The 23,906-nt window shown below is 37.5% G+C and overlaps 4 protein-coding genes across 6 annotated transcripts in view; 2 read left to right on the top strand and 2 right to left on the bottom strand.

Moving 5' to 3' along the window:
- LOC145484943 (uncharacterized) overlaps positions 1-1,622 on the bottom strand; it is a 37,531-nt gene extending 35,909 nt beyond the window's left edge. For both annotated transcript variants that reach the window (XM_081463562.1, XM_081463563.1), the window contains exon 1: positions 971-1,622. In XM_081463562.1, coding sequence (XP_081319688.1) covers positions 971-1,535 — 565 coding nt within the window. In that variant the 5' untranslated portion in view covers positions 1,536-1,622. The remainder of the gene's footprint in view (positions 1-970) is intronic.
- Positions 1,623-1,637: 15 nt separating this feature from the next.
- LOC145484953 (UV-stimulated scaffold protein A-like) lies at positions 1,638-6,131 on the top strand. 2 transcript variants are annotated; one of them, XM_081463574.1, is made up of 3 exons: positions 1,638-3,056; positions 4,224-4,649; positions 5,492-6,131. In XM_081463574.1, the coding sequence occupies exons 1-3, from the start codon at positions 1,739-1,741 to the stop codon at positions 5,572-5,574; spliced, it is 1,827 nt and encodes a 608-aa protein (XP_081319700.1). In that variant the 5' UTR covers positions 1,638-1,738; the 3' UTR covers positions 5,575-6,131. The 2 variants fall into 2 exon arrangements, with proteins under 2 accessions (XP_081319700.1, XP_081319699.1); XM_081463573.1 differs by having other exon boundaries at positions 4,224-5,574.
- A 286-nt stretch (positions 6,132-6,417) lies between these two features.
- LOC145485069 (mitochondrial import inner membrane translocase subunit Tim9-like) lies at positions 6,418-14,230 on the top strand. Its single transcript, XM_081463721.1, has 3 exons — positions 6,418-6,981; positions 10,443-10,538; positions 12,506-14,230. Exons 1-3 carry the CDS (start codon positions 6,931-6,933, stop codon positions 12,629-12,631), a joined length of 273 nt encoding a protein of 90 aa, XP_081319847.1. The 5' UTR covers positions 6,418-6,930; the 3' UTR covers positions 12,632-14,230.
- A 730-nt stretch (positions 14,231-14,960) lies between these two features.
- LOC145485027 (ras-related protein Rab-38-like) lies at positions 14,961-23,693 on the bottom strand. Its single transcript, XM_081463673.1, has 10 exons — positions 23,197-23,693; positions 22,943-22,974; positions 21,735-21,831; positions 20,043-20,099; positions 18,879-18,911; positions 18,635-18,662; positions 18,098-18,172; positions 17,776-17,849; positions 16,857-16,891; positions 14,961-16,295 (listed from the first exon to the last, which is right to left on the bottom strand). The coding sequence occupies exons 1-10, from the start codon at positions 23,250-23,252 to the stop codon at positions 16,069-16,071; spliced, it is 714 nt and encodes a 237-aa protein (XP_081319799.1). The 5' UTR covers positions 23,253-23,693; the 3' UTR covers positions 14,961-16,068.
- Positions 23,694-23,906: the final 213 nt, after the last annotated feature.

The following is a 23,906-nucleotide window of genomic DNA, read 5'->3' as shown; positions in this document are numbered from 1 at the left end:
TATGTTGTGTATGATTTTGAGCTGGAGCATTTATTTTGTAATTTAACCTCCTGCATTATGAGGAAAGGCATCACATAGACATTTGTGAAGCTTTCTTTAGAAAAGCCATAACATAAGATTTTAGTTTCAGATGTGGGTGGTTGAAAGAAATGATCAAGGATGGTCACATAAGCAGAACGAGTAGTGAAATTATTTCATGTTTGGGGAATCTAACAAACTGATCTGATTAAGGTTGGGGGAATCTGTGAATTTGAGTTTTCGTCTCCAACTAGCAGGGATAGAATTTATCAGTCCATAATATGTGGTAAAGGGAACATGTAGCCGCAATTTTTGTTGGAAGTTTTGGAGGGATAGAAAGGTGCAGTCAACATCAAGCAGGTCTTGCAAGTGTATGATTCCAGTTTGGTACCACTGTTTGAAGAAAATTGTGTTCCTGTTTATTGATATGTCACTGTCATTCCAAATTATTTCATTCTGAATCTGTGAAGTCTTGCCAGTATTTCAGCACAGAATGATAAAAAGGAGGTAGGTTGTGTAACTGAATTAAATTTGTATCATAACGGCAGTGAGATAAAAAGGCAAGGCTACCAAGGTCGCCAAGCAGGCGTTCTGGCATAGCTTTCCAGCCTGCATCAGAGTTTTGTTGAATCCTTTGAATCCATGAGATTTTAAGGGCAATTTCCATTATGCCAAAATCGATCATCTTAAGACCACCATTGACTTTCTCACCTTCGATTGTGCTTTTCGCAACACTGCTTTTGGAAATTTTAATTATCATATTTTGCTGGGGTTTTTTTAATTAAGCACCCTGGACACCAACTGTCAAAACAGGCAGCAAGTCAGTGTGCATTAAGAAAGTCCGGTCAACCATCCCTTGGCTGGTGGATTCTGTCCGTCACTTGCCGGAACATTTCAAGTAGTACCACCCACCCACATCCAGGTATTAATCTTTTTTCAGGGTTAACCTTACCTATCCTAATTACTCCAGGGGCTTCGTTGGAATCACTTGAGGAAGAACTCCTTTCCAGGGGTGACTTGATTTCACGAAGCAGTCTTGAAGGTACTCTTACTCTCTGAGTACCATTGAAAGGAAGTTCCAAAAGGGATGAAGATGATTCATCTTTCACTTCTCTCTTTACTTGGTCAGAAAGTCGGTCATCTGCAGTGGGAGAAGACAACGATTGATTCAAGGGCGAAAGAGGATTTTGGTGGCGTGATGAAACTGGCTGCGTGACATCCTTTCGTGTTCTTGGAACTGACGGCATTGCTTGTTCTAGTCCTTCTCTAAATTCAGCTCTCTTATCCTTATGGACTTCTCTTGCACAAGATAGCGCATCGACGGCAGCACTAGTTATTGAAAGTATTTGTTTCGAATGCTTCATGTTCACGAAGTCTGACACAAACGAATTGAACTGATCTTCTTCTTCTCTTGAGTCTGCCTCTTTCTTGCAGTTCACATCCAATTGTTTCATCCAATGCCTCTTTAAAACGTTAAACACACCAGGGAAAAATATCCATTTTCTCGTGGTCTTCATTCACTAAAACTCGCAAAATATTTGTTTTCACCAGGAGAAAACAAACCACAAATCCCCGCCATTTTTAAACTTTTGAAACCTCTGTGCCTGCAGTAAGAAATTCCTAGCACAGCGGTCAGCACAGGAAGGAGTGGTCACCAAGTTTGGTCACTGACTTAAAACTGCTGACATCAGCTGAATGTAAACACTCTTCAAGATCGAAGATGGAGTCGGCTGCCGATCTATCGCTTCTTGAACAACTAGGCGAAATTGTTGGTAACCTGACTACTTCCGGTGATGCATCGTTAAATAATGATCTTATGAAGAAACTTAAGGCCATGTGTAAGAAATCAGATGTGTACGTCAAACATGCATACCACTTGGTTCTGACACAGCTCAAGAAGAATCACGCAGAAATAAGGCTTTCTTCATTCCAGATCATCAATGAACTCTTCCTTCGTTCCCATACCTTCAGAGAAATGTTGCTAATCGACTTTCAGATCTTCTTGGAGCTTACAGTGGAAACTGATTATAAACAGCCACTGCCACCACCGAAATCTGCAGCGAAAGTTCTCAAAGAAAAAGCCATAGAGGCTATTGACAGTTGGCATCGTAAATTTGGGCCACACTACAAGAAACTAGATTTAGGGTACAATTATTTGAAAAGGGTGAAAAATGTTGAATTTAATTCACATACAGCTCGATCTCAAGCTGAAAGACGCCAATCTGAGGAAAGGGAAAGAAGAAAGAGGAATATCATAAATGGACAGATAATTCGGGTGGAGAATGACATGTCCGACATGATAAGTGAAATGGAATTGTGTGCAACTGAGATAGAGAATTGTTTCAAGCTGTTGTTGCCTCACCCTGATGATTATGAGGTGCACTGTGGAGAGAAATCTGCCTGCTCCTCTTCAGAGCTTAAGCAAGTGCCCAATCATGAAGATGTGACCAAAAGTCAAGATAAAAGAGAAGTCTCGGAAGATGTTGGTGAAAAACAAGTAGTTGAGAATAAAATGGACAGCCAGATGACTGATGTTGATTGTGAAAAGGTCAAAGATGAAGGTAATGAGCAGCTCCTGTCAAATCATGGCCTGGCAACAAGGTCATACAAATTGACTATCAGGTTAGACAAGAGTGGGCCAGAAATTAAAGAAACTATTGACAACAACATTGTCTTGAAGACAGTTCGTGAGTTTTACAAAGAATTGACTCACAAACATTTACCTATGATAAACAAGTGGCTCTCAGTGTTAAGTAAAGGTGAAGGAATGCAACTTAAAATTCAACAACTCATTGATCTCAAAAGAACTTTAGAGGCATCGAAAAGTAAATTCCTTGAGCTTAAAATAACTCCACTGGTTGATAAAGTGGAAAGTGTTTCCATGCAAGGAAAAGCAGACAGCAGCAGTGATGAAGATGATGACACTGAAGATTTTGAAGATGTGCCAGAGAAAGAAGGGATTCAGTTGGTCATTCCTCCAAGTGACAAAGAAGAATATGGTCTTGAACCATTGCCAAGAGCCCAACAGTCATCCACAGGTAAACAGAAAAAAAAATGGATCTTGCAACTGGCAGGGTTGAAAATAGTGGCCAGTCACCAGCAATGTGCAGCCTGATAATCAGATATTTGACCCATAAGGCATCTGTTCCAAAAGTTGCATTCCTTAAGCCTGTGAGCAATCTTCTTTGTTTACATGCAAGATTCAACATGAATGCAAGTGATCCAGTTGAAACACCACTGATCCCAAAACTGTGTTAGTACGTTGAGAAAAATTTAGTACCAAATACAGAACTTCTCATTTTCAAGCACAATAAGCAAATGGCTGGATCTTTGTTGTGTTCATATATTTGATGTTTTGTTAGGCTTTTAATTGAAGGGTTTCATGCAAAAAGGGCGTATATCACTTTTTGGGCCAATTTTCATTTTTTCAGGATCAAGCTAATTTTTAGCAGACTGACTTGTTTTGACATGAAAAGCATCATTCCATAATAATTATTTTTGTTGATGGGCTTCGTTTTGGAGAAATAACATATGCAAAAATTCAGTTTTCCAAGGGCATCTTTTAGAGATCTTTTGTTGAACGAAAAACAAAAGAGACCTTTTGTTTTGCTAAACGATGAAGTCACCAAAGCATGGCATTTGCCGCTAGTTGTTCGAACCGATACAAGTTTTATTATTCATGTAATTACACTAATCTCTTACTGTTGCTTTGTTAGTGCAAGCGAATAAGGCACTGAATGGACCGAATTCAAGTTTCTTTTGTCATGACACTGGTTCGATACGAGGTCGGCCAATTTTTTTTTGCGGTCTATTTCTTTACTTCTTTCAAAAATCAAACCATCTATTTAAAAAAACCATGCTGTCGATGCTGCTAGAAGTAATCGTTTAAGTTCCTGTCACGAGGAAATCCACCTTTAAAGGATTTGCTCCAAAAGATGCCACTTGAAAAACTGAGTTTTTTGCATACGTTATTTCTCGAAAATGAAGCACAAATCAACAAAAACAATTATGCAATGATGCTTTTCATGTCAAAACAAGTCAGTCTGCCAAAAATTTGCTCAATCCTGCAAAAATGAAAATCAGCCCAAAAAGCGATATACGCCCTTTTTGCAAAATCCCTGGGTTGTCCTTCTCGTACACGGTGAAAGGTTTTTGCCTGGATTTACATACATGTACCAAACAATCAATTTTTTCTCTTTAAACAGAATCAAGTTGCAAAGTACCCAATAAAGAAGAAAGCTTCCTGAAACAGTTTGGTGCTGACCCTCGAGAACTGGGAGACCCCACTTCTCGTGCAACTGCCCTCTCTCATGTGAAAGACCAGCTGTCAAATGCTGACGGTTCTTCCATTCCCAATGAAAAGACCAATTCAATGACAGATGAAAAGAGACAGAAACTACTGGAGCAAGCACCAGTTGTACCATTTGATATGGACCTGTATTTCTGGGGAGATCCCAATGCTGAAGTGCATAAGATGGTGAAGATGTATCTTGATAACAACTGGGCATCAAAAGAACATGAAGGAGAATATCTCATAGGAGATGAGAAAGCCGCCAGACCCACAAGAATGGTGACTTTTGCTGGTAGTTTTCAGCCAGTAAAATGGTCATGTAGTGCACCATTGCCAAGTGGTAAGCTTTGCCCAAGACGGGATAGAGCAAAATGTCCATTTCATGGGAAGATTGTGCCACGGGATGAAACAGGCACCCCTCTAAATAATGTTGCGGTAGAAGGAAGCAGCACAAGTACAGTGACAAGTGATGAACAAAATCAAGCTTCCTCTTCAACAGACTGGAAGGAAATTCAGCTGGAGGTTGAGGCAGCCACTGGCTTGGACTTGGGGGGGAAAAGTAAACGAAAGCGCAAAGGCCACTCTAAAGCTAGTGTTAACAAAGAGTTCAAAAGCTCTGGTCTGACAGATCTTAAAAAGGAAAAAAACACAGCAAGAAATCGGCTAGGAAAAATTGTATTGAATAAAAAAGCAATGCGACGTGTTGCAGATCAAATGGATGAAATTGCTACAAAGCGTTGTCGGGAAAAGTTTGCAAATCAATTCAATTATTCCTTGAAACAGTAGGCACTTTAAGAGAGCTATGTGAAGTAAAAGATCATGGTATACAGATCAATTTTATAACTTTTGTATTGTCAAAGGACATATCTGTATTATGTAGATAGAAATAATTTATTATTGAGTAAGAAAGTTAGAAGCATTGTAACGTGATCCATGGTACTAGCAGGGTTTTTTTTATTTTTGTAAGACCATACTTGAAGACTATCTTTGATTAATCAGAAATTCAAAGATGAGTTTTACCTCAACCAAATTTGAAATAAATGTCAATACTTCTTGTGACCTTGATACCGTGGAATGCCTGCACAGGCTTACCGGTAGCACTGGTAGAATTTTAGGGATTGTAGGTAAAATATAGACTGTTTTTCCCAATCACTCAGTGTAAATGTTTTTTTTTACGGTTAGTTATAGTGAACCTCTCAAGAATAGCCACCTTGGGGACAGAGGAAAGTAGCTGTTGTAGAGAGGTGACCATTATGGCGAGGTAGGGGTGTAATATGACACCTGCTTTTTCAGGGGCTGCGACCATTTTAGTTTTAAAAATGCTTATTGTGGCATAGAAATACATAACACAATCAAAATATATCAACAAGACAGAAACAGAGACCAAAGACACAGTCATTGATTTACTGGCCATTGTCAAGAGGTTATTCTGCTGTTGAGACATGTTTCAGTGGCCATTGCTGTTGTGAAGAGATAGCTGTTGTAAAGAGGTTAAAATAAGAGGATGTATGGACCGTCTGTTGGGATGAAATATGAGGTCATTGTAGAGAGGTAGCTGCTAGTGGAGGCTTGACTATGTATATTAAGAAAATTATGTGTCAGACCTTACAGGCTTTACCATACATGTCCTAAACATGAATACATAAAGACTGTTCAACTGAATACAGATCTAACAAAGATTAATTAATGTTAAAATGACTTTGTCGTACATGGTGTGTAAGAGCAGCTGATGTGGCCGTGTCTATAGAAAAGATGCTATTTCCATCAAAGACATCAAAGATAGTAAAGTAATAAAGCAACAAAACCTATTTACAATGTGTAATATTACACTCTAAAAAGCTAACAATAAAAGAAAAAGTTGTTGTCGCTTGGAATCAAATGATATTTCATTTAAAACAGTTTTGACTGATGTTTTAAATTCGTTAAACTCCTTGCATATTAATGAGTCATCTAACAGGTTCCATAGTCTACTGCCCCCGTAGGCGAGCAATCTTGTTAAAATTTCAGTTCTAGGTTGTGGCAATGAAAGTTTGTTTTCACCCCTCAGTGTAGTAGGTTTGGGGTATGGGTTGTAAGCAGACCACGAAATACAATTTCTTAACCTTCTCTGAGTTATCTAAAATAAGTATTGTCCTTTTCCATCTCTCGGCTGAAAAGAAATCAAATGTCCCAGTCATACTCTGGGACATTGCTACAGTTAAAAGGTAGTGCTGGAGGCAACTGGACTGGAGGTGCTCACAGAGGAGGGGGTATTGAATATTTCCAGTTGCTAAAAGGGGTTGCATTAAAAAGGGGATGGCCCCTCTCTTACTTTGTCTGCTGGATGGCAATTTGGATCTGGGGTGGACCCTCACCCTGACGCAAGCCTACTCTTCCTTGGCTTGACGATCATGTCTGAACTGGCAGGGCCTGTGAACGAGAAAAACCATATTCCCCATCAACCATATCGCGCTCAAATCAATATGGCGGATCAGCATGTGTGGAAACTGTGAGGCGAGATCGAGTTTTTCTTCGCGAATTTTTGAGACCCTTTCTTAGCGTGGTGAGTAACCTGTAACTGTTGGAATTGTTGAGAGAACAGAAGAAGCTTAAGGGTGTAAATCACAAGGAATTTGTTCACCATGCAGTCTGGAATATCTCCAAGTCAACAGCAAGAAATGGAAGTGAAACAGGTAAACTGCAGTCTTCCTCTATCGACAAGTTAAACGTATTTAACCCGTCAATAATTGTAACTTTCTCCTGGATTTTAAAGGCTCTCCGTTTCTTAACAATATCATCAACTGGGCATCCAGGTTGCCTTCTGACCACAACCAAGCTAAGGGACCTTCTCTTGGTACAAAACACAATCACATGTGACTGAAAACACACGTGGGAATGGACCTGGTCGTTTAAAATATTTGTATCAAAGAGAAAAACGGAAAATCTGATGTAATAAGCGTATAGGTTAAGTCAAACCTGTGTCGATTGTGTTGTTAGCAAATCTTAAGACCACAAAACCAGTGCAGGGCCAGCTTAGAGGGAGGGGCATTTAAGGAATACTTTGTGTTACCATTACAAAATCATTGCTATTTAGGCTAGTAGCCAGTGTGCTAGTTATACTAGTTAACTTAGGTCAACCCCCAGGGTCAACCTGAGTTCTGTGTAGACTAGGAGTGCTTTTTAAGCGAACCAGATTAAGCCACGCTGGAGTGCAGTTGATGAGGCCCTATTGAATTAGTTATACATGTCCCTGTAAGGATTCAGTAGATTGTGGGCAATCTCTCTTTTGCTCAAAATTTCATTGGGAAGAACGCAACACAAGTGAGCTGTCATGAGCATGCGCGCATGACATGCAAAGCCGCAAGCCACAAGTAGTGCAGACGTTAGAAGACAGGCAAAATGAGCTCTTTTCATTCGCCTTCCGACGTCAGCCCTACTCACAGCTGGCAACTCACATGTCACGCTCACAGTGGTCACCCCAAAATGCAGACCATGCAGACTGTGCAGACTGAGTACTTTTTTTTTTCTTATTCTTGTTTTTGCATTTACTTTTGACACACATATTTTTTTGGTTCTGTTCAATCATATATCGGAGTGTTTGTTATCCACAGGCCGTGCAAACTCGGTGGTATGTGACTGTTGATGTGTTATAGATTTTGCAAGGGAAACTCCCTTTAGTCCTAAATATGCTTAAGTAAAGCTATTTTAAAATGTAGAAATAAACTTCACTTGTAATGTAATGTCACACGTAACATGTGCATTTTCTACTCTTGGTGTACAAAGTGTAATTCCAAATGGCTGTTGGAGTGTGACTGCAATCATGCCAAAAAAGCCTAGCACATGGAAAGATCGATCACAGAAAACCGAATAGCATTTGAAATTCTCAGTGCAGTATGGTTGCCGTGATGAGTTGATGCTATGGTTAATTTATCTGTCCTTATGGCAGTTGTGTTTTTATGGCGATTTAGACTATGAGTGGTCCCTCTTTCGCTTAGTCCATCATGCGTGACACATAACCTCGAGGAACAAATTTCATGCGAGCATTTTTTTTCCGCAAGGTTTACTTACAGTCACGTTCAACTAAGTGAAAGAGGGAATAAAATACTCCTAGTCTAATGGCGATTCTGTGCTTTGTGAAGCAATAGCGATTTGTGGGACGAGGTCACTTAGAGTCACCATCCTTGCTTTGTTTTATGAACCAGTTGAGAGGAGAACGAAGACTAAGAAAATCAAAAAAAAACAACACAACAACAAATTGGACAAAATAAATAAAACCACAAACTCGTCGAAAATTGCCGCAATTTGCGCCCAGAATGTATGGAAGTTTATTTTTATGCTTGATTTTAGTATATGTAGGACCAATAAAGGGAATTTCCCAAACAAAGTCTATTAAACGTGTGAATCAACAGTCAGACGTTGAGTTTGTGGCGCCTGTGGATAAATAACAAACATTAGGACATATTGAACATTATTTTGTCACTAGAAGCAAAAAAAGTGAGTCAAGTGTTAGAAAAAAAAGTACTCAGTCTGCATGGTCTGCATGGTCTGAGTTTTGGGGTGACCGTGCTCGCAGTCATACTCACACGCTCACTTGTTTTGCGTTTTTCCCCACAGATTTCCAAGCAAAAGATGTTGTAGTTTTAGAAGTCCTCACCTCACTGATAGAATTTCAACACAAGTCATGTCATTTTCTTTTTGTCAGCCTCCACATTGCTGTTTTTCAATGTTTCAACCTTATGTTGCCTTTTGGACTCTACCAAAACAGAGCCTAGTAAATACAGTGGAATCCCACTCTACGGACACCCGCCTAATATGGACACCCCGATATTACGGACAGTTTCGTTTTCCCCAACGAAAAGTTCGTATATTTTTTCTAAAATTAATCCGCTTATTACGGACACCCGTTAATACGGACAACGGACACTTTTCTGTGTCCCGAGCGACAAACTCTTATACATCGTCAACCCCGCTTTACGGACACTGTTTGTATCTGTGCGTTGTCTATTGTCATTGTCATGATTATGTGCTAATTAGAGATTTTGTACCCTGGTCAAATGATGACAGATTTCGGCGGGTTAATACAATTTTATTACTAAATGAAACAGTGGCAAAATAGCATGACGCATTTGACCAGTTCTTTCTTCCGGTGCATTACCCAGTCTGCAGTCCTCATATAAAGTTTTCTGCCTGATATGCTTACACAAAAGTTTCACTTTCTTGGTCTTTTGCTACACTCCTTGCTTGTAGCCTTCTTCCTCTTTGACGTCTTATGCTTGCCACTAACAGCATCAGCCTCCGTTCGTATTGCTGGGTTGTTGCCAACGTCTATTAACTGTTCAAGTAAATCCACGTGCTTCCTAGGACCATCAAAACTATAAACACACGGCATTTCCATACCAAGGCCTCCACCCCGATTAACTGCTTTTCCACATACTTCAACTGATCCTCGATTAGTAGGCTTCGAAATAAAATGGGTGGCTATACCAGTGAGGTTTTTGGTGTTTGCTAGGTGATATGGAATGTGGCCAATAACTCGACTTTCCTTTAGCATGGCGACTGTATTTTTGTCCTCACCATTTCCCAGCTCTGGTTGCAAAGGCAAAATTTCACTGAGAGTGATACAGTTAATGATTTGTAATTTACAGTACAATTAAAACGTTCTGTTGCCGTACAAGTGTCGGCCTTAGTGTTTGTATCGATAAAACACGTGTCCCTGACTTTTTTCCGAGGACCCCGGTTAATACAGACACCCCGTTAATACGGACATTTTGGCATGTCCCCTTGGTGTCCGTATTAACGGGGTTCCACAGTGACTGTATTTACATCTGATTCCCAGTACATTTGAAATGTGGGTCCATTCCTGTATTTAGTCACTGCTAGGAGGCAGTTTCATAAGTCAGTGTATCTATTCTACACTTAATTAAGTCAGTAAAAATCGTGAGATATCACACCAACTGTAAAAATCTGAATAAGTATCTCCATGATGTTACATGCCTAAAGGTGTGCTGCTGGTCAGTCTATGGAAAGTTTAATCAGTACAAGACCACAGTTTTTTTTAGTTTGTTTTACAACCAATAAGCTGCCATGTCTTCCATTAAGTGGAACACCGGGTTAATTTGATTACTAACCTGCAATATGCTTTTCATACCTGTAGTTTCAAAACTTCCTACAATATTATAACAAGCTGACAGAGACATGCTTCAGTGACTGCATTCATGATTTTACCAACAGAAAGATTTCCACTAATGAGGTAAGATCTATTATACACTATCTGCTCTGTTAATTCCTTGCCAACTGAGACCAGAAATGAAAGGCCAAATTAAGCACACTCATAGCAAAGTGCCCTGTTAGGCTCCTGCTGAAGGCAGTCATTTGAGGTGGCTGAACACAGTTTTCAAGTGCCTATGCCTAATTCACCATTACTTTTAAACTATTTATGCTTTGGCGCCCATTTTTTGCAAGAGTCAAGTTTAACCACGGAAGGGTTTATTCTCGCATTTTGGCTAGGGTGTGTTCTGTTGCCATGGCAATGGAGCTGGTTAAAAACAAGGCTTAAAAAATGGTTTTTGTTTATTTAAAAAAGATCCAGTCGTTAGATTTTTTTCATCATTTGCCCTCTACGAATTGACATTAAATCCCTTCTGTCAACACTGTTCTAATAAAATTTTGACATAGACGATTTCAGTAATTCGCTGTAAATCGTGTTAACTGCATGTTCTGCTTTATTAAAAATTCTCTATGTCAAAATTCAGATTTTTTGTGATAGATCATTCACGTGGTTTCTGAACTGTTTTTTTGCCAAATTTCTTGAAATTCTAACGACTGGATCATTAGAAATTGGCAAGTTTCTGCAAAAGCAATCGGTCTCAATTTTTCGAGCAACTGCACATGCACTGCATTTAACTGGGTTCTTTCGGTAACAAAGAAAAAGCTGAGAATTGCTGGGTTCTTTGAATCATTACCTTTTCTAATATATCTTTGTAATAAAAGACTAAAGCCATCAATACACTGCGTTCAAATATAGAGAAAAATAGCACAGATAGTGTGGGTGTTGAGTAAATAAAATGATTGCTAGATCACTCTACTGACAGCATATTTGTTTTTTCTAATCCTTGTGCACGTGCTGAATTGCATCAGCAAAAGCACACACAAAAACTGTGTTCAGCCACCTTAATTGATTTAAAATAAATAAATAAAATAAATAAATGATTAAAAATTTAATTTTAAGTATACTTCATATATTACCAATGCAAAGAGTCTCAGCACTCATACTTTGCATGTCCAGGTTATAACAGGTTATACTATTGCTATCATTAGTGAAGCAATAACAACACTTTGTTCACCAATGATTGGGCATTAACAGGTTTCTTGTATTAAACATCAGCTTATTAGGAATGGAGATATTAAAAGATGAAAGTGTATGTGCTGAGAAGTTGTGTTTCCAGTAACCTTTAATGTAGTACTTGCAGTCTCACTTTTGTTACTCTCCGAGAAGTGCTGTGGTGTCCTTGGAGGAGTAGCAGATATTTAAGAGAAAACAATGGGGAGGATAGGAATTCTTGTGACAAAATGTTTGTTGTTATTCAGTGTGATATTGTATTCCAGAACTTAGAGGGCCCTAGTCAACCACACCTAAGTTTGTTTTTGTTTACAGTCAAGAGTTTGGCTATTATATTTTATTTGAAACATGCGAAAACAAAAATCACTGTGAAAGTACTAAAGATAATTGAACATACTTTCAGGAACAAAACTTACAGTAAAACAATAAGATTTCACTTCACCATGCAATAACAATATAATTTTGATGGCATTGACTAACTAGGGTCCTTTAAGGGTTGATCTGTTAGACTCTAGATCCAGGGGTCTGGGTTTAACCATTGGCCAAGATCATAGTGTCATATTTTTGAACAGGATACTCTACTCTCATAGTACATCTGTACCTCTCTCTACCCAGATTTAGGAATAGATGAGCAAGGAATTGCTACCAAATTGTTAAAGTTTGTGTTTAGGAGTAAAATTCTTTTTGTCTCTTATGCTGATGTCAACTGGGCTAAACAGTTGGTTCAAACTGTCTGCCAAATGCTACAGCAGCTGTAAGTCTTCACTAAATTGACAGCAGATTGGGAGATTAATTCCAGGAGGTTGCAGTGTATGATCAATGCAATTAATTTTGTCAAATGGTAGCCCATTTCAGATTTACTCCTTTTTGTTTTTCAGAATAACTGTGCTGTCCATTGTACTGAGAAATTTTTAAAAGTCATGCAGAGAGTTGGAGTAAGAATACAAGAAGTACAAGTTATGCAAAATGAGGGAATTCTTGGTGCCCCAGACCCTCCCAAATAATGTTCAAAAATCCTATGAGCAAGACTGTCAAAAAATATGTACAATGTATGTTTTAAAGCTATATGAGTTGGAACAATCATTGCAAAGAACGTCAAGATTTATACAGTTGAGATTGATCGTAGGACTTTGATTGACACTGAAAGGTCCACTGGATTTTTAACAGATAAACTTTGTACAACTCAGTAGCATGCACTGCCCAGGATAGTACGCCAGTTTGTGACCTGGCTATTTCATAAACATTTGGGGGCAACTTCAGAATACTGGGCCACTCAGAAAGTGCATTAATCTAAATCTCTGGTCCAGCCCAGGGGCAGTTAGTGGGAACAAGTTGAAACGGTAGAGAAAAATTAGCAAAGGAAAGCGAGAAAACAAGGAGCCCCTGGGGATGGAGTCTAACTGCACCACTTCCAAACAGCTCTGAGAATACTGGCTTCTGATGGGGCAGAAAATAATCCACTGTATTATAGACAATATTATTATTGGATAAGGTTTTTGTGATATCCAGAATAATCAAGGTTGAGGTAAGTGTTATCAGCCGAAGCCGAAGGCTGAGGCTGATAACACTAACCAAGACCTTGATTATTTTGGTTATCACAAAAAGTGAATCTCATAATTGTTTTGTTATACATTGTTTTAAAGAAAATAACAACCAATGCATTATCCCACTGAACACAGTTTATTTTTGACAAGCCATGTTCTTACATGAACTTGACATTGCTCTTGGAAATCATGCATTGCACACACAACCTACAGATTATTCACTAATCTGCTAGCAGACTAGTGAATAATCTGTAGGTTGCGCTGTTCCCCAGAAATAACTGTAGGCTTTTAGCCAATGAGAAGACAGATGGTGACTACAATGTATAATAATTCTGCTTATTGGCATGCAGCAGGTTTACAGTAAATTTTGTGTGTTCTAATACGAGGCCTATACAAAATATACTTTGTTTATATTTGTCTTGCTTCTTTTGCAAGTTTTGTTTTCATCTAATGCCCAAAATGAAAGAGCAATGATCATGGCAGCCAAAAGAAAAAAAGAAAAACAGTTGAATCATCAATATCACGTCTTCCAGCTGTGTTGTATTAGGAAACAAACTAAAGTTTCATCTCAGTTGTCTTTCAACTTGCTTAGTCAGAAGAACCACATGTTTTCAATCAAACAAACCTTTACTGGTTTTTGTGTGAAAATAATTGGATGCCCGAAGGATGGTAAAGCGCACACACTGCACACACTGCAGGTGTACACACAAAATGGACTGTGGACCTGCTGCCCACCGACTGGGTAGAATAAAACAATATTTTTTCTGTCCAATCAGGAGCCAGCATTCACAGAGCTGTTTGAAATGGGTGTGGTAAGACACTGTTCCCAAGGGTTCCTTGCTTTCTCTCCAACATTCCTTCACCGATTTTTTCCCCTACCACTGTGACTTTTGCTTGCCTTCTCTAAGTGCCCCTGGGTCCCCAAGTATGCAGATGGCCAGGAATCATATAAATATGGAATGACTAAGTTTAGAACTGAAGTAATAACACAGTCTGCAGCACCATAATCAGTTACTATCAAATAAAGTTAGTGCTGTTGCCAGTGGCAACTTTTGAAAAGATTTTGTCCATTTCATTGTGATATATTACACACTGGACGTTTTTATTTAATTACATTGTGAGACATGTTGAACAACAGAATAGTCTAAAAATGTCATGAATTTATTTGTTATTCATCATTGAATGTAGACACAAACTATACATTTTTACTGCTTAACTTAATTTTTGTGTATAGGTTATTTTTGAAAATATTCTAGGGATAAAATATATTAAAAAGCAATTTTTTCTGACTAAACACTGACGTAATAAAAACTATAAAAATAATCATAATTTAACACCTGCACAAATACATTTAGAAAAAATTAAAATTTCTACCTAACATACAGCAGTAAGGATTAGGCACTGATGGGTATGGCAGTGAGAGCAGGCTTAAAGCAGAATAAGACGACAACAAAAATGGCTAAGTATATCACCATTGTGGAGCCTAATACCAGGTACAGAAATAACTCTGTGAAGTGGTTTCCACTGTTGTGATTTTTAATGGACATTAACAGGTATGAATGACTTATGACTTCCATGAAATAGAATAAAGAAAATGTATAGATGGTTGTCTGTGGGAAAAGTTGAACCACATTTTATAATAAAAAGCATGATGCTTGCAGGATTAGAAACCCCCCTGTTTTTGTCAACTCGTGTTCAATTCAAAACAGACAATTTCCTCAAGATCTTACGTGGAAAAAAACAAAGATCTTAGGTGGAAAATGTATGTCATATTCTCAGATTTTATATAAAAAAAATGCTTTATGGTTCATAAATAGTTATTGTATTGTTCTAACTAGAAACTAAAATATGACCCATAATAAGAAGCTGATTGTTCACCCTTCGAGAAACAAATTTGCCTGGCTAGAGGGCAATAACATCATTTAGATTACAGGAGTAGTGGGGAGCAGCAGTAATCCTCCCTCACATCATAAAAATTCTTTGCTTATGAATCAGATTTAAATTTTTGACAATAGAATAACCAGAACCAATGCTCTACATTCTTCTCCTCTAAGCCCTTAATTTACAACAGTGTCACCTTACATGACAATAGAGAGCTGAAGCAATGACAACAGCGACCCCAAGGACAATGCCTAATAAAAAATGAATGTATAGTTTACTCTGGGTTTGATAATTGTCTAGATCTGTTCAGCATGCATACTGGTCTCAGAACTTGCTCAGGCTAACTATTACATAATGCCAGTGTTCCATTGCAAATGAAAATACCAAAACTTAGCCACCATCATTTGCATTCACCAAAACAGAACTTTCATGTCGTTGTTGTGCAGAGGATGGCCAAGAAATGTACAAAGTTTTATAACGTATGTGTACAGCCATTGTTCTACTCATTAGACCTTTTGTTTGGTGGTGTTCTCATTGCTGTTGCTGTCATGGTTTGCTTAAGCTCTCTAATATCTTCAAGCAGGTAGGTGAAGTTAACAGTTTTATAACACTATCTGTTTTATAGAGCACTTTGATCATGGAGGTGGTACTGGTATATTCAGTGCAACTAAGGGTTCTCCTTTAGCAGACAAGTAACATTTCCCAAGCTGGCAAGCACTGTATATGGATTTGTGCCTGAGCATGATATAGTAAAGAAATGCATTGGTACTGCAGTCATGTCTTGGTTGTGAACAAAAAGAAGAGAAGTGGGGGGAAGCTTGATAATAAATTATTTGCTCTAAACGGGAGGGCTTAGGTGGGTGACAGGGAATGTCAGAGGATTTATCATAACATGCTGAATAATATTTTACATTGGTAAGGGTCAGCAACAGTTCAGCTCTCATGTACTTTGTACTTGCCATGCACTCCATTACTTACATGGTAGCCCTCCATCTGGTGCCTTGCAATGAAATAAGCTAGCCAGGACAACACTTGTTTTGTTTAGATTGAGGTACAGCTTGAGAATAAGTTTCATCAGTCTGAAACTTGCTTGAAAAGTCCACCATATAACCCGATGCAGATGAAGTCAAAGGTGAAGGTTGTAACGCTCTACCTTGTAGAGCAATACAGTCGTCCAGGTCTGGCTTTTTACTTTCACCAGATAAACTGAGGATGGCTTGCACAAGCAGACGCATTGATTCATCTGAAACAAGATATCAACAACAACAATATTGCCTACTCTTCCAGAGGTTGGCAGGAATTCCAGATATTATTGTCTACCAAATGGATGATCTCGAAGACCTTTTATACTGCTGGGCACTGATACCATTAAGAGTAAACAATGATGACTGACAATTAAATCTGTCAAGTCTGACAACTAATTTATATTATTTTGTAATTACAATCCATCAAATATTTTATCTTGCATGCGATTGGTCTGAGTGTGTCACATGACTGAATATTCCCCAGCTAAAACTAAAGAATATCTGAGTTATGTTGCCCAATTTCAAAAGATCCTACATGAGGCAAAAAAATTGGAAGGATAATAAACACAACAGCCTCCATTTGACTTTAAAAAAAATGATGGTCCTTAGACATAACCTTTACACTCCTTCAAGCTCACAGTTTTCTTAAACTTCTCCCTCGGGAAGATGTTCACTTCTCGGACCAGATAATGCCCGGGGTCAAATATCCCGACATATTTTCACACCAAATGTAGGCTATTGTTTATATAGTCTAGTATCAATAAATTCAGATGACTTGCCTATATTTTTGTCTTCTTTAGCTGATGTTGGGAACCTAAATAGTGCAATTTAAACAGAAGAAGATAAGGCTGATATTCTAGTGCAAGGGAAATCTTTAGGGGATATTTGCCCACAGGTTAGAAGTAATTAAACCAAGTATTCACCTTTCAGCTGGAGAACTATTTAAAATTTAAAAGTAACAAAAAAGTCTGCTCTTTAGCCTTGCGGTTTGTGTGGTCAGCGTTTAAGGTCCAGTATTCTGCAGCAAGAAGCAGTAAAATTTTGCTGGATGAAAAATCATTGCAGTTATGTTTGCAACTTAAGTACTTTGCAAAACAAAAGCCTGAAAGACAAAATCAGGCTTCAACAGGAATCAAACCGATGACTTCTGCAATACTGGTGCATTGCAAAAATAAAGCCTTAAAACAACCAGGTTTGAAAGGAATTTAAACCCTGTGATACCAGTGAAGTGCCCTACCAACTGAACTCACTGGGAGCTGTGCTACTCTCCTGTAACTGTAAATAATAAATACTTAAGTGTAGCCTTCTTCAAATATTATTTCTTGAACAGCTGATACTTTTCATCCTGTTCAAACTTTATTATGTAACAATTTAATTGCAAAATGAAATCTCGGCATAAATAACTTAGGAACAAGACACAGCACAGAGAATTGGCCCATCTTTATAACTTTTTTTTTAAATTTATTTAAACATATTCGTTATTGTTTTCCCCAAAAGCACCCAGGTTTATCAAGGGGGATTATAACTTAACTATATCAAGATGCCTTTTTACGCCCACCCTATGTTCCCCTTCTCTAAAAGAAACATCTAACAAGGTTATAGGAAAATAACTGGTTATACAGCACTAACGAGATATCTGCAGTGTCAGTGATTGCAACAAATAATCTAATTATATAATTATATGGTTCACATTCTTACCAGCCTATAAATCCATGTTCTTGGCAAAACTGATTCAATTGGTTCTCATCATATGTATACTCTTCCAGATCACACTGCAAACATTGCCACAAATTTATTAAGCCAATTTATCAGAGACTTGAACATATAAACTAAAAGAAAAAGTGCATGGAACCCCACTAATACATTTTGGATGGTAGCATATCATAAATACAATGGTCAACTTCAAAATCTAGACAACATTCAATCTGAGTCAACAATAGAAGACTACTAATATGTTATGCAAAAATGTACTGTACTATTCAATTAAATTACAAAATGATTGTCACTATATATGCCTCACTTTGTTTGCCAGCAAAAGCACAGGAATTGGCTTCTCATTGGTAAGCATCACTTTTTGATTCACATCCCAATGCCACTGGTGGTTAATTTAAGAGGAAAAAAAAAACAATTAAATTTTCACTTGCTCATAACAAAGTTTCAAAGTTTTTCATGCCCATTGTTTCTGTGCATTCTTACTGCACACAGAAAGTTAAAGTTAAGGATCAAGTACAGGTTGTGTTTAAAACTTCAACAGTCCTGTAGTTTTGTTACTCTCTTAAATGGTTGGTGACCGCCCCTCTTTTCTTTTCATAGAGCACTGAATTTCCTGATTTTCTGCATTTTAACAAAAAAAAAAAAAACAGAAAAAACCTGTATGTGAGAAGTTACAAACTTTTCGCCTTTTTTGCTGAGCTCTCTTACAATGGAAGTTTTCTTCGAATACACATGGACGTGCAAGAATAAATTTGTATTTTTTTCACGGCCTATTATACCTCAAGGAATCAATTTGCATGTCTTGTATAACAAAGAAAAAACAACACTTGTTGAAAACTTATACCTTTAAAACTGCTTCAAAAGTAGCTGGTCTGTTGAAAAGAAAAAAGTGTTATTCATTGCAACCAGCTGCCATTTTTGCCTGTCACCCAAAACATTCCCCCAACAACTTCTGGAAATTTAAAAAAAGACTTTGTATTATCAAGTTTATTTTATTAGAACAAACTGGACTACTGAGTAAGAAATATACTTGGATAAGAAAATTATGACATAATTACTAAATAACTGAACAGAAAAATGTTGCTTACCTTGATAAATCAAAAACAATGATAGCAGCAATTCTACAAAAAGTAAATATTTTGAGTGTTTTTTTAAATAACAATGGTTTTAATAACAATGCGAGTTAGGCCCAGTTCAGATGCTGAGCTTTTCATGAGCCGAACCAAATACATTGAATTAAGTACATGAAAAGTTCGGCGTCTGAATCAGTTAAGAACACCTATTTGAATTTGGAACAGCCCAGGCTCTAGCTCAGCCGGGAATTTCGGCTTTGGAACGGCTTTGATTCAGACATCAAACATCTCATGTGCCGAACCTAATGCATAAATTATTGTAACTTATTGTAAGAGTAGTTTTCACTTTGCCTGAAAATCGCTGACACTTCGATGTGATTTGGTTTAAACTAAATAAAGTTTGACAAATTAAGTTCAACGTCTGAATCAACAGGTGTACTATTGATAATTTGGGTCGGTCCAAATTTGAATTAAGTTTGGCTCATGAAAAGTTTGGCGTCTGAACTGGGCCGTAAATTCCATTAAGCCCCCTCTCTCAAATTATGAGTCCCCATCCCTAGTGACACCCTCCACTTTTTGAAGGTTCCCAATCTTTTTAACACCCCAGGCCTTTTAAAGCCCCAGTTGAATAAGACACTTAATTGATCAAGGAAGAAAGACCAAGTCTTACACGTGCTTGAAATAAACAAGAACCCCCTCCAGGGAATCTAAATATTAGAATTTTTTGGTATTCTTAAAAAAGATTAAATCATCAAAAAAAAAGTGCTGTATATAGGCTGTACTCTATCAGTCAAATCTGAGATATAGACTCTGGGGTTTCGGAAACTTTGATGGTTGGAAAGGGGATCAGCCCATACTTTGAAAAGCCCTGCCTGGGGAGTGTTAATTAATATATGCATTGCATTGCATTGTATAATTGTGTAGTGGGATTTTCAGGGAGAAAGTGGGTTTCTATGTGACATTTTTCCTAGTGCAGAACTGAGGTATGGATCATAGTTTCTGGAACCACACATTATGTAAAAAATAAAGATAATCATGTTAATTTACAATGTTCCACTTATGAAACATTCACCTGTAAACTATACAGCTTTACACCCCTAAAAGGGAATTTTCATAAGTAACATTTTTCAGCACTAAATTCCTCCTTAAATCTATAACAAACAAAGAAAAAAACCTTACGCATATTTGTAATAAACTCTTGTCATGTGACCAAATCTCTCGTGACCAGCAACATCCCTGTAAAAATAAACAACATTCAAGGCACTAAGTGGTGCAGAATTTGTTTCCTTAATTTAATCAATTTTTGTCAGAACTAGAATTGATTAAGTTGTGGTAAGCACAGAAAAATGATAACAAAATTGAACATTTACAATACCATTTTTAACCACAATATTCTTTTCTTATCACTACAGAGTTACACCAGTCCTTCACTTGATATTCTAAGTAAGTACTAAGTTGGTATGACATACAAGCCTACAGTACACTTTCAAACGCCAAACATCAGATCGAAAAATTTATCAAAATTTATCAAACCAGGCCAACCAAGAGGAATCCCAATCTTACCATTTTTTATTCCTTTTCCGAATTCCCTACATAAGTGAAGAGAAGCAGGGCAGTGAACAGGTTTGTCAAAAATGGAACGGCAAATTCCATTGGACTGGTCCAACCACAACAAGTCGACCACCTCCAGAGGTCATCCCAAATATTCCGGTTGGAAGACACCGAAATGGACCTTTCCATTTGACTTCCGACTGAAATTTCAGAAATCTTTGCCATAAAAGAAAACACCCGCGGTCTTCATGTGTCGGTGCACTGTAGCATGGCAAGTGAGGTGACGGAGAGTTTTTCTCTCTTTTTTTTAATTTCTACCAATTAAGCAGATCTTTTAGGACAGACATTTTTCCTATCTTGCTTTTGAATTACTAGATTTTAGTAGCTGCAAATGATGTAAACTTTTGCTAATCTTTAAATAGTTTGCAAGGAGTTGTGATTTTTTTCAGTGCAGTAAATTGTACTGGCTTTCACTGGGCCGGGCGGAGGGGTTTATCCCCAAACTTTTAAATTGCTTCAAATAAACGGTCGTCCAGTCCTTTGATTTTAGCGGGAAACTTTGAAAAAAAAAACAATTAAAAGCCTGCTTTCCCGAGAGACAAAACAACGGACAACTGGAGGGCAAAAACTCCGTAAAAACTAAAATCTTAATTTAAGATTTTGCTTCCTACCTCAGCACCAGAACAAAAGCTGACAGCTTACGTCTCAATAATTACCTAAAATTTACCCCACTTGAACATTTCCCTGTTTATATTTGGATATTAGTCTATTTTACATAATCAACATTTTGATACGAAAATTTACGAAAAATATAAACTGACTTTCAAAATCTAGTCAATGAAATTAAATTTGATACAGACAGAAAAACTACTTAAGTGGAATTTCACGCAAGAAAGAATTCTTCAGCCAAGTGTAGCATTTAGTGAGTAAAACGTGAACAATAAATTAAAAACTTAAAAAAAAATCAGAGACAAAAACACAATGGCTCGCAAAAGTAGGCTCCCAGCTCGCGGCTCTGGCTCACAGGCTCGTACATTAGTTACACTCATTAAAAACGATGTTTGTAGCAGACATTTCAGGCCTAGCCCTTCCTCAGTGCTAAGTTTAGTTTTGAATGGGACACAGTCATGAACGACTGATAAAAGCTACTGGTAGATAAATTTTGGAAATTCAATGCACACAAATGGAGAAAATTATAGAGATTTTTCTAAACTGAATAAAAAGATATTTAGAGTATTTAAAGTGTTTGGTTTGTTTGTATCCAGGATCATTAGTTCAATGCTGATTACTTAATTCCCACTGAAAATCAAAACAACATACCAAAGCTGTAGATTAATCTTTGTCATTTCATCCCAGTATATGACTTTCAAAGCAAAATCAACTCCTATAGTGAGCTTGTAATTCGGTGAGAAGAAGCCTGCAATATAAGCCATACTTTTACAACCAATCTCCATAAAACAAATACTGTAACCAGAGACCAATTAGCAGTGAATCATATACCATTAGAACAGACAAGAAAGATAGCAAGGAAACAGAAGGAGACTAAACAGAGGGAAGACCACAGCTGCCTGTGTGGCTGCTAGTGAAGTATTAACAAATAATAATAATAATAATAATAATAATAATAATAATAAATAATAATAATAATAATAATAACAGTAAAGACAAATATATGCAACACATATCTGCCTAAAGTCCACAATGTTCAGATTAAGGCTGCAGATGTGCAGAAACTTAAGCCCTCAAGCCATCTAGATAGTACCTTGTGACCTGTTCATAGGGGAGTGGGGAAAGGGAACTAGACTTAATGAAAGGGAGCATATGAGCTCATACCGGTACATACACATGTTGAGATTAAGCATTATCGTTAGTGCAAATTGTATTAAAATCATTATTAGGTATTTTCCTTTGTTTCATATACATTATAAAAAAATACCATACACCAGGAAAAAAATTGAGCCACAACATATAAGCTTACCGCAAAAAGATAAGAAGATGGACCCCACTAATTCAAACTCAGCTATGTTGACCTCCCGCTCATTTTGAAATCAAACCTCGGTTCCCCTATAATTTGCTCTTTTTTTTTCTGTTTAGACATTTACTGTCTGCTTCTTTGAACAAGGTTATTTTGAATTCTCTGATTTTGAAATGAATTTTTGTTTCCCTTGGCCTAAAATCAACCCTGTTTATTTGGAGCCTGAAGAAAGGCATCAGATCTTTGTCCGCAGGTAACTTTTCATTTCGAGGCCCCACTTTTTTGAACTACAATAATATTAAAGAAGCATTTAGTGAATTGTACATTTATAAAAAAAATTAGTCTCCTTCATTAATTTAATACATACATATGACTGGATTCATGAAAACAGTGTCAATGAAAAGTTTGTTCCTTTGCATCAAGTGAGCAATATAGGTCAACCGGCTAGCAAGCATCGATCAAGTGACATCAAGTATTTTCAAGTCACGAGTTTTAGTTAAGACTTGTGATCGCCTCAAACAGTTCAATTAAACTTGCCCTCTTCTCAACTTACCTTCAGTGTATCTCCGAATAATCGACGTCTTCGACGATAAAATATCGAGGGCAAAAAAAAAAGAAAAAAGAGTTTGCACTCAAAATATAAACAACCAACATTGAAGACCAATATACCGAAAGTGAAGGAGGAATAAAACCTCATACGGAAGTTACTCAATGACCACTCTTCCTGCTTACCTTCCCTGGCAAAAGAAAAGTACACAACCAATCAGGAGGGATCAATAAAAGTACAAAGGATCGTAAAAAGACTTACCAACACCATATTCTCCAATAACAAGCACTTTGTACAGATGTTCTCTGGCATCCATACTATATTTTATTTCGGGTTAGGACGAGGTGGGTCTGGTCTCTAGTTAAAAAAAAATGGACCACCCAACCCTCCCCCAATGGTAAGTGTCAGTGAAACGGAGTGGACCGGAGTGGTATTACAGGGGTATGCAGGGTACGACACATATCATGCCCATATTAGCGGCATATTCGTGGGTTACTTTACTGCCATTAAACAGTGGACTGATTAAAAGTTCTTCTCGTGTGAGTTATTCACATATGTTTATAGTTCAACGACTTGCATTGTCTAAAGTAATTGTGTTTATTTTCCGTTTTTAATACATAAACTAAACACCAGTAAACTACGTCAATGATCTAGTAACAGAACTTGACCCATATACAACCGTTTACAACGTGGTTGCCCAATCAATCAAGTCCCTGACCTGTCCATTTTCCCGCGAACATGAAAGAGGACTAAGCCCAAATCTATACTCCTTTCCGTAATGTTTTTTACAATAACTGTCTAATTTTTTGCGCGCTGATTGGCTCATTTTTATCATCAATAAGAGTACAGACGGATAAAATTTTAATTTATGCAAGCTTTCAAGTTCAACTTTCAGCTGTCAAACTGTCAACTTTTTAACCAATGAGATTTTATGGACTTTTTTAAATAGCCAATCAAAAATCAAAGTTTA

The sequence above is a fragment of the Orbicella franksi genome, chromosome 4 (assembly GCF_964199315.1).
Source record: "Orbicella franksi chromosome 4, jaOrbFran1.1, whole genome shotgun sequence".
NCBI lineage: Eukaryota > Metazoa > Cnidaria > Anthozoa > Scleractinia > Merulinidae > Orbicella > Orbicella franksi.
Note: the sequence above shows the minus strand (reverse complement) of the source record. Positions and strands in the feature narration are given on the sequence as shown.

What these genes read in the sequence shown, in the direction of transcription:
- LOC145484953 (XM_081463573.1), top strand. Translation starts at nt 1,739, where the DNA reads ATGGAGTCGGCTGCCGATCTATCGCTTCTTGAACAACTAGGCGAAATT. An exon ending in AGCCCAACAGTCATCCACAG is followed by an intron (nt 3,057 to 4,223) that starts GTAAACAGAAAA and finishes CTCTTTAAACAG; the next exon opens with AATCAAGTTGCAAAGTACCC.
- LOC145485069 (XM_081463721.1), top strand. Translation starts at nt 6,931, where the DNA reads ATGCAGTCTGGAATATCTCCAAGTCAACAGCAAGAAATGGAAGTGAAA. An exon ending in AAGAAATGGAAGTGAAACAG is followed by an intron (nt 6,982 to 10,442) that starts GTAAACTGCAGT and finishes TCATACCTGTAG; the next exon opens with TTTCAAAACTTCCTACAATA. An exon ending in GAAAGATTTCCACTAATGAG is followed by an intron (nt 10,539 to 12,505) that starts GTAAGATCTATT and finishes TTTGTTTTTCAG; the next exon opens with AATAACTGTGCTGTCCATTG.
- LOC145485027 (XM_081463673.1), bottom strand. Translation starts at nt 23,252, where the DNA reads ATGGATGCCAGAGAACATCTGTACAAAGTGCTTGTTATTGGAGAATAT. An exon ending in ATTGGAGAATATGGTGTTGG is followed by an intron (nt 22,975 to 23,196) that starts TAAGTCTTTTTA and finishes TATTTTATCGTC; the next exon opens with GAAGACGTCGATTATTCGGA. An exon ending in AAGATTAATCTACAGCTTTG is followed by an intron (nt 20,100 to 21,734) that starts GTATGTTGTTTT and finishes TTATTTTTACAG; the next exon opens with GGATGTTGCTGGTCACGAGA.